The sequence below is a fragment of the Pelecanus crispus genome, chromosome 6 (assembly GCF_030463565.1).
Source record: "Pelecanus crispus isolate bPelCri1 chromosome 6, bPelCri1.pri, whole genome shotgun sequence".
In the NCBI taxonomy this organism is placed as follows: Eukaryota; Metazoa; Chordata; class Aves; order Pelecaniformes; family Pelecanidae; genus Pelecanus; species Pelecanus crispus.
This window is the reverse complement of record NC_134648.1, coordinates 31,318,355-31,332,879: the sequence shown is the minus strand read 5'-3', so window position 1 is coordinate 31,332,879 and position 14,525 is coordinate 31,318,355. Positions and strand designations below refer to the sequence as shown.

At 42.1% G+C, this 14,525-nt stretch overlaps 1 protein-coding gene across 1 annotated transcript in view; it reads left to right on the top strand.

Annotated features, from left to right (window-relative positions):
* The window catches only part of LTK (leukocyte receptor tyrosine kinase), a 100,845-nt gene extending 86,896 nt beyond the window's left edge, over positions 1–13,949 (top strand). Inside the window, exons 22-29 of the mRNA XM_009479167.2 lie at positions 1,004–1,068; positions 3,616–3,745; positions 6,205–6,302; positions 8,932–9,024; positions 9,645–9,746; positions 11,219–11,353; positions 11,724–11,814; positions 12,576–13,949. Of these exons, the coding sequence (XP_009477442.2) occupies positions 1,004–1,068; positions 3,616–3,745; positions 6,205–6,302; positions 8,932–9,024; positions 9,645–9,746; positions 11,219–11,353; positions 11,724–11,814; positions 12,576–13,349 (1,488 nt within the window). The 3' untranslated portion in view covers positions 13,350–13,949. The remainder of the gene's footprint in view (positions 1–1,003; positions 1,069–3,615; positions 3,746–6,204; positions 6,303–8,931; positions 9,025–9,644; positions 9,747–11,218; positions 11,354–11,723; positions 11,815–12,575) is intronic.
* Positions 13,950–14,525: the final 576 nt, after the last annotated feature.

Genomic DNA, 14,525 nt, shown 5'->3' with positions numbered 1-14,525 from the left:
GCCTGCTTGTTCACCCAATTCTCTGTAAAGTGACCACCCTGATCATCATCAAAAGGCTGCTCCTCTTCCCTGCTGGAAACTGGTAGAGTGCCCATGGGGCACAAGCTACAGCCGTGCTCACCTTGCTCCATGATGGAGCATATCAGTCCTGACCTGACTTTGCAGAAGCAGCAGGTGCAGACTGGGAATAAATTAAAAAATATATTTGCAACATACTCCACATATTGTTTGTGGGTATTCCACTAATTTAATAGATCATCTGCACTGTCATGTGTGAAGCAATCACTTACCTCAGATAGCAAAATGCAACCCTGTCTTCTGTATCCCATATTGCTGATGGCAAGAACTGTTTCCATGCCAGCCTCACCACGCTGAGCAGTAAACGTTCTGTAAAACGTCTGTAAAAAGCAGTAAACAGCTGTGGCCAAACCATCCCGTAATGTTAAAGCAGCGGGCACAGTAGCAGGCGCTGCTTCTACTGCTGCCTGCGCTCTCAGTTCATGTTTATCAGTGGCAGATGCTGTCCAAATCTGCTGGCAGGAGAGAAAGTTATAAGGCCACATGACACAGTTATTTAAATCATGTGACTTGTATGTGTCATACAACATGGAAGCATGTGCTGAAATGTGGACATATAGAAAATGGAGAATAAATTAACACCTGTCATTGTAAAGTGCTTACTGGATCTGTAATTCCCCAGCTAATGCCTTTCTTGATATGTACCTGAAGCTGTTTTGCTCCAGAACACTGCATATAGTTAAATGCACACAAAAAATCTCCAAGTAGGTCACCAGTTTCCTGTTCTAACTTTAACTACCAAATGGGTCACATGCAGTCCAATAAACTGGGCACTGACAAGATGAGGCCCTCCTTGTAGGTTCCTGAAGTCATTCACATGTTACATGGTGGTTCTTTTCTTCTTTTTTTCTTTTTCCTTTGGTGGTCATCTAAATATTCTCAGTTCTTTGGTGGGATGGTCCTCACTGTCTTTACCTCTCAACAGACCCTGCCAGAAGTCTGCTCTGAGCAGGATGAGATGGATTTCCTGATGGAAGCATTGATTATCAGGTATAGTTTAAGGTTTTTATACTTATGGTGGGCAGGGGGAAAAGGAGTAATGCAGGTAATAAGAATTATTAATCCACTCGGTTCAGAGAAGAAATCCAGCCTTATTTTTCACCAGATGTCCCTTTAGTAGCGTATGAGTTACTGTTTTCAGCTACTTGTTCATCTCAAACAAAGTAACAGAGGTTCTTCTGTTGCACATCTGTTGTCATTTAATACCAGTAGTCAGCTCAGCCTCACACAGCAGTGGGATAGGGAAGAGAATTGGAAGAGCAAGATTAAGAAAACTTGTGGGTTGAGAGAAAGACAGCGTAATAGGTAAAGCAAAAGCTGGGTGCATAAGCAGAGCAAAGTAAAGAAGTCATTCACTCCTTCCCATCGGCAGGCAGGGGTCAGCCATCTCTGGAAAGCAGGGCTCCATCATGCGTTAACGGTTACTTGGGAAGACAAACACCAGCTTTATAGCTGAGCATGACATCATATGGTATGGAATATCCCTTTGGTCAGTTGGGGTCAGCTGTCCCGGCTGCGTCCCCTCCCAACTTCTTGTCCACCCCCAGCCTACTTGCTGGCAGAGTGGTGTGAGAAGCCTTAACGCAGTGTAAACACTGCTCAGCAATAGCTAAAATATCAATGTGTTATCAACACTGTTTTGATCACAAATCAAAATCATAGCACCATATGAGCTACTGTGAAGAAGATTAGCTCTATCCTACCCAAAACCGGTACATCATCTCAACAAAAAACTCTGCGGCTTGGTTCTGCTGGTCATGTTCAGAGGAGTAAAAAGGCACAACATTTTTGTACAAACATATTCTGTGTTTGAAATGCTTTCCTTTTCAAAGAATCCTATTAGCCTTTTACTAAGTATAAATCATGTCCCAAAGCCCTTGCTAAAAAAAAAAAAAAAAATCAATTATGAAATGGAAAGCAATAGGAAAGCTAAAGATTAGAGCCACCTGTGCAGTGACTCAGAAGTTCAGCCTCTGCAACACCAGCACCAAGGTGGTACAACACAGGCTTTGTGCCAGGGAGGTAAGTTTTTAGGCTTGGATGCTAGGGCTTAAACTATATTATCTCTTGCAAATAAAAGTAAGAGTTTTGATAAGAGCAGGTTTGGCAGCTGAAAGTGTGAAAAGCTTTTCCCATTGTAGCTTTCAGGCAATAGCTAAGCATGCGTGCAGCCTTTTTGCTTTTCCTATCTGTAGAACTGTTTGCCATAAGTAAGTGCTTTTTGCAGTGGAGGTCCTGGGCTTTTACCCTTTCTTTGCACAAAAATAGCTGAGTGACACACTCTGAAAGCTCTGTAGGGATAATGTAGTGAATACAGCTCTGCGTGTGTAGCTTGCACAGGTGGAACACAGCCGTTCTCCCAGTGTGGCCACTTTTCTTAGATGTGCTCTGGCTTTTGATGTCTTTGCAAGCTTGACAGAACCTTTATAAGGTCTCATCTGCATGACCCTCTGACAGTGAACTATGAGATCTATAAAACCTGCCTGGAAAAGATAACAGACAGCCATTCCTATTACCACCTGTACTTTAAGTATTCCAGTCTTGGAATTTACTTCATTAATCCAGATGCATAAGCTTAAAACAATACTATAGTCAAGGGTGGCTTTAAAATAATAGTATAGTCAGGGTTGATTCTAAGTGATCAGCATTTTTAATTTGTGCAACATGAAGTTCCTCTTCCTACTGTCTGGTCCAGCTCATACCTAGATGCTGTTTTTCCTGCTATTAAAGTATGAATCTCATGACATAGTGCCGCTTCCTAAAGTCTGCAAGAGCTTTGGCAGCTGAACAGGAGGTAACACTGATGTATGGGTTTTTTTAAAGAGCAATTTCAATCAATTAGAGTGCTTTGATTCACTTAGTAGCACATGACCCTTTCTTTTCTTCAACTTCCTTTCCATTTTTAGTTCCTATATTATCCAGGTAATCACTGTCCAAGGGAAGATGCTGCTTTCTAATGACTGAGTCTTACTGAGCTGCTTGACAGTCTCAGCTTTCTTTTGTAAGAGGCAGAAAGCCATCACATAAGCAGCTGCTGCAGTAGGTATTAGCTGATCCCCTCTTCAGCAGACTAGGTACTGAACTGAGTCCACCAAACTATACAGCAGTATATTGAAAATAACCAATGCTGAATTGAAATCCCCACCGGTCAGGATTTCGTTTCGCAAATGTCAATAATACGTGCATATTTGAAGTGCTTAGCTTTCTTTTCCCTCTCATGTCACCCCCATGTTTCAGTCGGTGTGTCCATTCAATTCTCTCTTCACAGACAGAAGGCCCTGCTTTACTTTCAGCTTTTCATACCTTCTGTTGAAAGCCTGTCATGGGCAAAGCCAGGCATAACCCTGATCGTGGGGCTGTCATAATCAGAGAGGCATTTTTATATGGCTGAAGCAGAAATTTGTTTGGTAACTTGCACTGCATCAGGATTTGCTTCAATCCAGGTTGTCAAAGCTCAAGGCACAGTGAGTGTGAGGGACGTTGGCCACGTACTAATGCTGTCTTTCTCTTCCATGTCGCTGTGATCTTGGCTTTCAGTAAGTTCAATCACCAAAATATCGTGCAGTGCATCGGTGTTAGCCTACAGACGCTGCCTCGTTTCATTCTGCTTGAGCTCATGGCTGGAGGAGATATGAAGAGCTTTCTTCGGCAGAATCGTCCCAGGGTGGTGAGATAACTTCCCTGCTAGGCTTGTGGTTGATTTTAGTATGACTGTTTTTATTGTTTTTATGAATTGGATAAAGGCACTGAAGCCAAGCAGAGGTGTGTATTTGTCCCAGCTCCTACAAAATTCTGGATATATACATCTGTTTGCTTGATGTAAGCAGATGTCAGTGAGAGAAGATTAAAGCAGTGCCAGAACTCCAGTCTATTAGTAACTGAAGAGGAAAGAGTAAAATCCTGTCCTGCCATTCCAGAGTTCTCTGTCAACTGGACTACAAATTAAGAGGCTTTCTTTCCTCAGTGTCTGCCTTGTTTTCTGTGCACTGTGATGGTGTGTGAGGAGCTGAAGTTACAACACTGATAATGGGAATTTGGAGCACTAGGTCCTCAGCAGGTGTGCATCAGCACCATATGGAGATGCACAAATTGATATTAGTTGAAGAGCTGAGCCTACATGTAGTACTGTGACAGGGATTTAAATCAATGCAAATGAAATTATCAAGTCAAATATCTTTGTTCAAAAAACCCCCACCTTTATAAAAAGCCATCATGAGGGTTTTTGTACATTATCTCTGATTTGTAATACTACATTGGTGCCAACCAAGTACAGTGAATATTTGGAAGTAATAAGTTTCAGTGTTCTTACAATGAATAGCGGATTCCAGATATCTGTTCTTGCTTCTTAATAGTGTGATCCTGGGCCCCTCTGTTAAATAAGTATATATCGCTGCTTGAGTGGAGACTTCAAAAAAAAAAAGAAAAAAAAAGAAGAGTTAGGCCTGATTCCATGTTATTTCTTCTTGTATCGAGGTGCCTATCTGCCTACAGGGGAGGAGGAGGCTGATTGGTGCCTCATGTACTCCTACACCATATGATGCAGTTGCAGAGCTTCTCCTCCACACACACATACACCCCAAATAGTTATCACAATATAGCTTCATGTGTGTATACTCTTATGCTGGTATTAACATGTTGCTAAAAGGTCGAGCTTAATCTCTTCCTCATACAGGAGTAAATACTAATTAAATGCGCTTACAGTGGTATAACAGCATCCAGATGGAAGAGTTTGTATATCTTTATTTTTGGCATTTATAGTGACAGTGGTACAATTTCTGTGAGTAGATAAAGTCTGTGGGCAGCAGAGAATAATAAATACTCTTATTTGAATATTATGTATAGTTGTAATGTAAAGAACAGTTATTTTTTAAATAGCATATGAAAACAAACCTGCTGCTATGTTAGCTGGTACGCTAGCAGATAGCAAATACAATAGATGGAATTCCCCTTAGTACTCAAAAAACCTGTCCCTGTACACCTTTTCTGAAAACAGAACCAGCCCCTTCATTAATGTATTTCACAACAAGTTTTCCTGGCTGCAGAGAAAATGCATGTCCATCACAGTCTTCTGACAGGGATCCCAGAGCAGAGATAAGGTCTGGAAGTCTGTGGTTCTATATCTTCTCCTTGTTCTTCATTTCCTCTCCAGAAATGCTTACTTTAGAAGTACAGTAATTCTCCCTGGCAGATGTCCAAGAGCTTTGCACAATAATTTGCCTAGCCAATAAAATTAGTGCTCAATGGCGGTAGTGTATGTTACGTGGTTTGAGCATGAGAAATTACAGCAATAACAGCATTCAGAAACAAAAGCAGCCTTAAAAAGAACAATTTATTTGATATCTCTCAGGCTTTTGATCAGCAGCGTAGTAATTTCTCCCCAACCTTCCCGAGAGCGATACAGAAGTTCCTGGAAAAACACCAAGGAAATTTCCCTATGGGGAAATAAATGATGGGATGACAATAAGCAAGGCTCCTGGAGAAAGACTTCTTTATTGTTCTTAGTTAGGGAAGTGCAGATGGTGAAGGACTAGTACCAGTCCCGGAGTCCTGTGGTAAAGCGTCTCTTTTTGGCATACTGCTCCTGAGGGTAATCTCTGTCCTTCCACAAGAACGGATAAGTTGATGAATGCTGACTGCTAGTGCAGAGTTGTGCACTCATGCATCTTTTCTCTCTCTCTGAGTTCATGTGCTCATTTCTGTTGATAATTTATTAACTCACTCGTTAAAAGCGGGTGGGTTCTTTTCTCTCCGACCTCACCTTTTAAACCTGCTTGTCTTTTGATTTCACAAAGTCCAACACCAGTAAGGAATAGTTCTCTCCCACCCCCTTTACTAGGCTATTCAGGCCAGGCCATAAATCTCTTGCCAGCTTGTACTCATGCACTGTGCTCACAAGAAGTGAAATCTTCTCAAAGTTTTTTGGCTTAAATAAGAGTTTACTCGTTTTCTAACTCTTTACTTTGACCTGCTTATGTTCCTCTTTGCTCCTGACTCATTTATCCCTTCCCCCACCCTGTATGTATGTCTCTCCCTTTCCCTTCTTCTGCCCCTGATTATCCCCTGCCTGAACTATATTCTTCTACTCCACTATTCTTCCCTTACCATTTTCTGTGTGCCCTTTTCCAGAATCAACCGTCCACGCTAACAATGCAGGACCTGCTGAACATAGCTAGGGATATTGCCTGTGGCTGTAAATATCTGGAAGAGAATCACTTCATCCACAGGTGAGGAGAAACAGTCCTTTCTGATGTATCTCAAGGTGTGCAAAGCTCACGCAGTTTCTATTTGCAGTGGATTAGACAGAACTAATCTCCAGGGGGGAGATGGAGATTTCCTCTACCAGTACAGGCATGTGCTTAGATGTCCAAGCTGGTCTTACTGGTTTTTGGTAGGAGTTAGGCTCTGCACTGCTCTTTGCGCTGCTGGGGAGAAAGGAATCTTCTGTTCACAGTGAACGTTTTCAAGTGTTAATTTTCAGGTGCCTACAATGTAAACACATTTGAGATTAGCCCTGTAGTCCACTAGATGGTAGTGTCACTCTGTGTTAGCTTGTAAAACAATCAGGTATCATTTCTCTCTTTTCTGATCTCCCTAACTTGACTTAATGTTTTCCCTATCCCATCACCACAGGACAGCCCATCATATTTGAGCCATTGACTAGAGAAGGGTAGAACAGGGATAACAGGAGGTAAAAACACAAGTCTAAGGCTTCCTTCCCAGCTCAGTGGCTGACCTGCTGTGTCGTCTTGGGGACCCCATATTTGTCTGTTCACACCTCTTTTTCCTAGAGCAAAAAGATGTCGATATGGCAGGCTTCAAATAAGAATAAAATATTATAGAAGAGGTACAGGTTATTTGTAGGTAGCCTTTTAAAATTCCCAGTTGGATGTTCGACTCTTTTGTTTCTGATTAAGAGTTGCTTCAGCTCATAATGTTCCCAGGCATAGCGTGCAACTGAATTCCTTCCTGAGTATGAACTCCATCCTGAGTTCGGCCCTTGTGTGTAAAGGAAAGGAGAGGCCTGCACACAGGAGGGACACGCAGGCTCTAACTAAACTGACATGCAGCCTGGAGTTATGCAAGTAGACAACCGATTCATGCACGTGCACAAGCACATGTACATACGCATGACATTGCACAGAGCAAAGAGGCAGGGCTAGGCAAGAGTGAGTAGAGACTGGAGGAACTGAAGGAAACAAGTGGCAAGCAGCAATCGGAGCAAAAAGCCATGAGATTGAGATATGGCATATGTTATGGCTTTATGGTTAGAGCATCTGAGACAGTTTTCAGTCTCCTTTATGTTGGAACAATAAGTAAGTCCCTTTGAAAAAAGGATTAGAGTTTTCTGTCATTAAAAAAGAACAGTAAGAGCATGCAACAAGTTTTGGCTCTTGGATCTCTCAATAAGTACTCCAATTGGAAACTTCAGAATTAATCTCTACAGCATTATTTTTTAAAAATCCTTACTGTAATAGTAATATCCTTCATCAACCTCCACTCATCTATTGAATTTATGACAAGGGCCAATTTTTGCTTGTGCTGCAAGAAGTCCAATAGAAACTCAACAGAAATTTTCTCCACAAGTGTTTTATAAAACCAATTTTCATTTCTCCTGTCAGGTAGATGTGCCCTGGTTTTCTTATCATATGTCACTGAGCCCAGCAGTCATCACGTAACGCTTCTAACATTTATGTCAACAAATGGACAGGCCAGCTGTTGTTGCTCAAGACTAATCTACATTTCAGGAGAGAAATGGAAGAAACTAGTGCTTGACTCTTTTAACAGCAGCATATCACTTTAAAAAAACCTCTCTGGGTCAGTTTTTGCACTGTTAGATCTCTAGTATAAGCAACCTGGGAATGGACTCATTTTGTTTTAGCCAACAATTCAGGAAATCAGTATAGAAGGAATTTCATTCAGGTTCTGTATTAGTATTTGTTAGTGATGTCAGTATTTCTTAGAGTGGGTCGGGAAGGGCAGAAGGTTGCCATTACAGATAACAGGTATCCTAGGGCGAAAAGGTAGTGTAGTGGGTTGTGGAGATGTCACTAAGGGCAGGTCTTGTCATCTAGGAGTCACAACTGATGATGGAAGAGAAAGCTGAACTTGACTTCCAAATCCTGAGGGATTTTTCAAGGCTGGCTGTGGGAGGAAACATACGAGTTGTTCAAGGAGCTCATTTTTCTTGCAAGTCAACAGGACCCCCCCAGTGCTGTGACTTTTAATGAGCTCCTTTTCAGAATGCATGTTTAAAATGAAGACAAATCCTTCAGTCTTGGCCATGCAGTCATCACTGCCATTTGCCATAAGCTAAACCTGGACCCAGCAAACAGCTGCTCCCATAGGTAGCTTTGCTTGGTTCCGTGGGAGATATCCAGAAGCAACAGTTTACTGAATCTGGTCCTACGTTGACTTTTCAAGGAGTTTACTAAGACTACCCAATAGCATCATGTCTGTAACTGATGGGAGACACTGCTGAGATGCCACTCTTTGAAAAAAAAAAAAAAAAAAAAAAAGGGGCAAGAAAGAAATCTGTCATAACGTGGTTGAAGCAAAAGAGGTTGGATCTGTCCCTGGTCTGATACTGACCCTGTTTTCTGTCTTAGTGAAAGGACATGGGAGTGGGGAATGCTTGGAAAACACTGGGTAGAAAATGTAATGTAAATGCAGTTTAAGAATTTTGGTTAATAAAAATGATAATGTAGCTGGCATTATTTCTTATTTTTAATAAGGCTCTTCTCATTTGTGTAAAGATGACTCAACTAAGACCTGCAGGACTGGGTGTAATAGTCTTTCTTTATTCCTTTAGCTACTTAAGAGTTTAGAATTAGAAATTTTTTTTTCTTTTTAAAGAGATATAGCTGCAAGGAATTGCCTTTTGACCTGCACTGGAGCAGGACGAATAGCCAAGATTGGTGACTTTGGGATGGCCAGGGATATTTACAGGTAAGTGAAAGGCCATTTCAGTCCTGTGAATAACTCTGTAATCTGTATCATTTTGACCGGTTTGAACTCTCTCATGGAACCTGAAACAGTGGAACCATCCATTACGTGTCTGAATTTGATTACCAGTTAACTAACTGGAGTTAACAGACTGTAAATTAACACATCTATGCCTAGTAGCTAATACACTTCAACTGTGTTTATTCCAGACTGGGCCCCAGGGAACACTGCAAACACATGTGGACACTAAACCAAGCATAGGCAAATTTATCAGCTAGTTGATCATAAATAATCTTAAATTAAAAAAGAAAACAAAACCAACCATAATTCTCAGTTTATGTCAAGAAGAGTTGCTGCACCAGCACCCTGTGCAAAGCATTGGCAAATTTGATGTCTTCAGCTGTGCACCTACAACATCCTCAGTTTCCATCCCAGTTGCAAAGAGGGTATAAAATACTGCTTCAATGCACTGTTTGTGTTGATGACTTTTCCTTTTTCACACTTGGCCCCCATTGCTGCATGCAATCCCCAGCTGCTGTTGCTGTGGTGATGTGATATGATCTTTTATATATCTGAGCCCTTTCAGACTGTGTGACATTCTCCATGCATTTTATCTTTCCCAGAGCAAGTTACTACCGCAAGGGAGGAAGAGCCATGCTTCCTGTCAAGTGGATGCCACCAGAAGCTTTTCTAGAGGGCGTTTTCACTTCCAAGACTGATACCTGGTAACAACTGTTTTTTAATCACTTCTGCTACTCAGTGATAAGGGTCAAGAAATGTACTGCTCAAGAAAAAAATGTCTGCTCAGCAGGAACCTTAAAAAATGTCAGAATTTCCCAGAAAAATATTAGAAGTCTTCCCTCTGCATTCAGTCACAACATGGCTAAAGAATTATGAATAAGAATTAAAAAATCTAGTGTAAATGGAGGTAATAAGGATTCTCTATACATAAATGTAGAGTATCATATAAAGGCAATCAAGAAGTGAAAAGAGAATGCAGTTTAGATTCCCAAGAAGTCTCAGTTAAAAATCCAGACAAATACCATCAGACACTTCCCTCAACCCTCAGTATCTGCCACTCTGTTTCTATCAGTGATGAGGCCTGCTTATATATCTTGTGAATGACTCACTCTGTACCACCCAGGATTACTCTTTTGTATATTTTTTTTTTCTCTTGTATATAAAATGACAGCAGATTTAATCAGAAGTCCTTGCTGGTTGCTGAGGAAACAATATTTATATATTGATTCCTCATGTAACTTGATCTTTCTTTAAAATAGGCACCCCCTCAACAGTAGCACATTCATGCACAGGTGCTGGGGAATGGAAGCTTTCCAGTTGCTTAAGAACGCCTCTCTCCCTATACAGTAGATTCTTCAACATACTGTACTGAGACATTCCCTTAAATGCCACACTGACCCAGTTTCCTGAAGTTGTTAGTGATGCCGGAAGACAAGGGATTGCTTATCAGCGCCTAACTGTGCACAGCCAGTACTAAATGTTTTGAAGGAAAGTGCTGCAGTTCCTGTAATAGGCTATTATAAGTAACATGTGTGTACTAGAAATTTCTTCCACCTTTGCAGCAAATAGTGACTCTTAAAATTCTGACCCTGCTGAAGTTGTAGCAGAACCCTCTTGACTGCCCTGGGTCCAAGTCATACATTATTTTCAGTGGCACTGCCTAACTGACCCCTGTATGTAAAAAAGGAGAGAAACTGTATTATGACAAAATATAAATGCTGCTACCTTTCATTTTCACTGGATGTCTCTTACTTGGTTTTATTCTTGAGCATCTTGTTCCCAAACACTGATTCAAACATCTCGAGTCTTCCCAAGTAAGGTAGGAAACTCCATGCCAGATATAATAGTTCTTTTCAGTTAGACCATAAATAGCAAAGGGTGCTCTGGCATTTCCTGCTCTAGAAATAACAAATGCAACAGAAAGAAAAACTTCAGAGTTATTCAAATGTTTTGAAACCTCTGCAAAGCTACTTTTGGAGCTTGAGCAGAGGTTTTGATTGATTGGGGTTTTTTTTTTTATACCGAAGTTGACTCATAATCATGCTAATTGCACATTACTGTGGTTGGCCTACAGCTTCAAAAGGTTGTTGCTGTGGTGTTACCTACACAGCTTTGTGCCAGGTTTGTGGAGCACAAATGAAACCTAATTGGTATTGTTGGCTGGTTTCTGACACAGGTCCTTTGGTGTGCTTCTGTGGGAGATTTTCTCTCTAGGCTACATGCCCTACCCTTGCAAAACCAATCAGGAAGTGCTGGAATTTGTCACCAGTGGAGGAAGAATGGATCCACCAAAAAACTGTCCAGGGCCAGTGTAAGTATTTCCTTAGTCCCACAAGCCAGGGGATAATGGGTATCAAACAGGTTAGACAAAGGCAACTCGACACCTGTAGTCAGGGAATGGTGATTGCCCCCAGTGTTAGTTGGGTGTTATTGAATGTCTTGAGCCACTGCCTTTTGTATACAGCTTAGAGCACTACAGGATTTGCTTTAAATAGTGGGCCCCTAATGGCTCAGGGTTCAAGGATGCAGAAATGACATGTCTACTTTTCCTCTCCTCCTTTGGGCTATGTACCCAGTGCAGTTCCTCTGGACCCATGATCACTTCATACTGAAACACATTTTACATAATTATCCTTCTTGATCAATACTTTTTTTTTTTTTTTTTCCAAACTTATTTTAAGGTACCGGATCATGACACAGTGCTGGCAGCACAGCCCAGAGTATCGGCCAAACTTCTCCACCATCCTGGAAAGAATCAAGTATTGCACACAGGTATTGGTCTTTGGCATCCAGGTGGATGATAATCCACGGAGTGCCAACTATCCAAAGGCACTAGCTTTAGTGCCCAAAACAAGTGAAGAGTCCTGATAGACTGACCTAATTACTTTCCCAATTGTGGTGGTACTGTTGGCTCAAGTGCTCTTTTCATTTGGGTTTTCCGGTATCTGTCCTCACTCTCCCATCTTCAGTCCAACCAAAAGGAGATTATACGGTTCCTGTGCAAGTGGATGGTTTCAGCTCTCAGTTTCTTCAATAGCAAATGTCCTTTATTTTGTGATGGAAAGGTATTTAGAATCTCTTTCAAGGTCCGTATTCTGACCTTGCCTAATGTTGCTCGAAAGCCACAGCTGAATTGATACGGAGTGGAGCGGGGAATGAGATGGCACGGTGAGTCGACCATCCGGAATGAGATGGCACGGTGAGTTGACCATCTGATAGCGTTTTACAGCTACAGGCCTGGATCCCGCCTCCCAAGGAAGAAATCATATACTAGTGACCCCCAGCTTAGCCACTGATTTCAGTAACGCATGGCCTCTGCTCAAAGGAAGCACGTAAATGAGAGAGCATTTTTGCAAGTCCTAACAGCATGCAATATCCAGATGGCACATAGCACCTTGTATGATGTGCAGGAATATTGCCCAAACCTGATGTCAGCCTCTGCCAAAAGCTTTTTTGCTCTCATAGCTATTTCTCCTAAAATGCAGGTGTGACAGTCACCCTGGGTGTAACAGATTCTCATGGCTCTTTTTCAGGACCCTGATGTGATCAACACTGAGCTGCCCATGGAGTGCAGCCCCACACCAGAGGATGAAGGGAGTACGGTCATGCGCCCAAACATTTCCAGTGGTATAGTGCCCCTGTTGGTAAGCCCTTCTCTCACACCACAGGCAACGCCTAAAACACTGGACTCCCACCCTCCTGGGTACAAACTTGTACAATGCCCACAAGAGCTGCTGGTGGAGAACCTGAGCAACCGGACTGCTCGAGGGCCCAGCCTGCCATGCCTCAGCGATTTCAACAGTGGGTCCTGGTTCCAGCAAACCTCAAACCAGAAGTTGGAGCTCAGCAATCCACCAACCCACAGACTTAAAAACAAAACAAAAAATCTTTGGAACCCGACCTACGGATCGTGGGTGCTAGAGAACATCTGTCACTTCAGCCCTGGCTCCAAGCTCAAAGCAACTCCAGAGCGGGAAGATTCAGGCTTTGATGGGAATTGCAGTTCTTCTAGCTCTCGGGCATCTCCAGCATTTCCAAGTCAAAGCAACTGCCCTCACCTGGATATTGGTGGGATTGAACTGGTGAAACTCCGGACTTTCCCCTGCGGCAATGTAAATTACGCTTATGATGACCTGTGCTATAGCACTGAACACGAGCCATCAGCTTTGGCAGAGGTTGGAGCAACTGTGCTAAGGAGCTCCAGTCTGCACAGAGATGAAAAGCCTTTTTATAAAACAGAGAAAACATCAAGAGAGAGGGACTCAGGTCTGTCTTTGTCAGATGACCTGAATGTTACTCCAGTATAACAGAAACGGTTCTTCCAAAGATCAGGGAATGTGTGTCTGGAAGGACTGTTGCCTATTTCACTCACTTCCTCCATTTAAGTTCCTTCAGATGGGTGATGTTTCAACATCAGCAATGTTCTGCTTCCTCCTTCTACTGCCAGATGCCCAGATCGTTAAAGACAGTAGCATTTCTATCTCTGCCCATCAAATGTGTTCCACTGAACCAGCTTAGTGGTGGAGTACAATGCCATTGCTGCTCTGATTCAGAATACAATACTTGATGAAAGGACTCCTTCTCAATCTGCTCAGGTGAAAAGAAATGGACCTACCATCCAACTGCAGCATTTGGATGGAAATAATGACCAACACAGGTTGTGCTTCTTTCTGACTGAAGAAACCAAAAATGCATGCTGTGGCGGCAGCAACCAGCTTGCAAAGGCTGCTGTATGCCTGAGAGCTTTTTACAGTCCTGATGAGTTACTAATGATGCTCACACACTGTAAGGGAAGTAAATATATAGCAGCCACATTTGCATCTGTTTTATTAGCAGACCCTGTGGAAAAACATGAAAACGAAGCTACTGCTCAAATTGGAAGCAATAGGAAGGATGGAAAAAAAAAAAAAAAAAAAAGAAGGCATGTGCTTTGCAAACAAGCAATGAAGAGGAAAACAAATATACTATTAAAAAAAATAGTTGGTGCAGCTGATAGTATCCCTTTGAATAGTGAAGGAAGTGTGCTGCTTGCCTTGTGGTGTCACTTTCCTCGCAGCTCCTGGCGTGGAAGGGGCAGGCGGTTTTTTTTCAAGAAAGGGTGAGCTGCATAGGGTGATGTGAAATGGACTGTCTTTATCTTTCAATGGACTTTACTTGGGATGAACTTCATTTTTTTTGTAAGTACTTTGATACTCAGAAGTAATTTCCTGTGCTATGGTGATAAGCATTAAGCTGAGGTTCTTGGGTAACTGTCTAGCATTTGGTGCACTGGCGTTCTTGGTTTTAATACCTACTCCTCTGAGGTAGAAAGAAAGTAATGCAAAGGAGGGGGGCAGCGCAAAGGGAAACCTAATACAAACACTACCTTACAGTGCCCTTTACACAGGAAGGTAGAATAGCTCAGCCATTTGAGAGCGAAAATCATGACCTGGCTTCACACACCTGAGCAGGCCCTCATTTCTTGTCACCTTCCAAACATACAA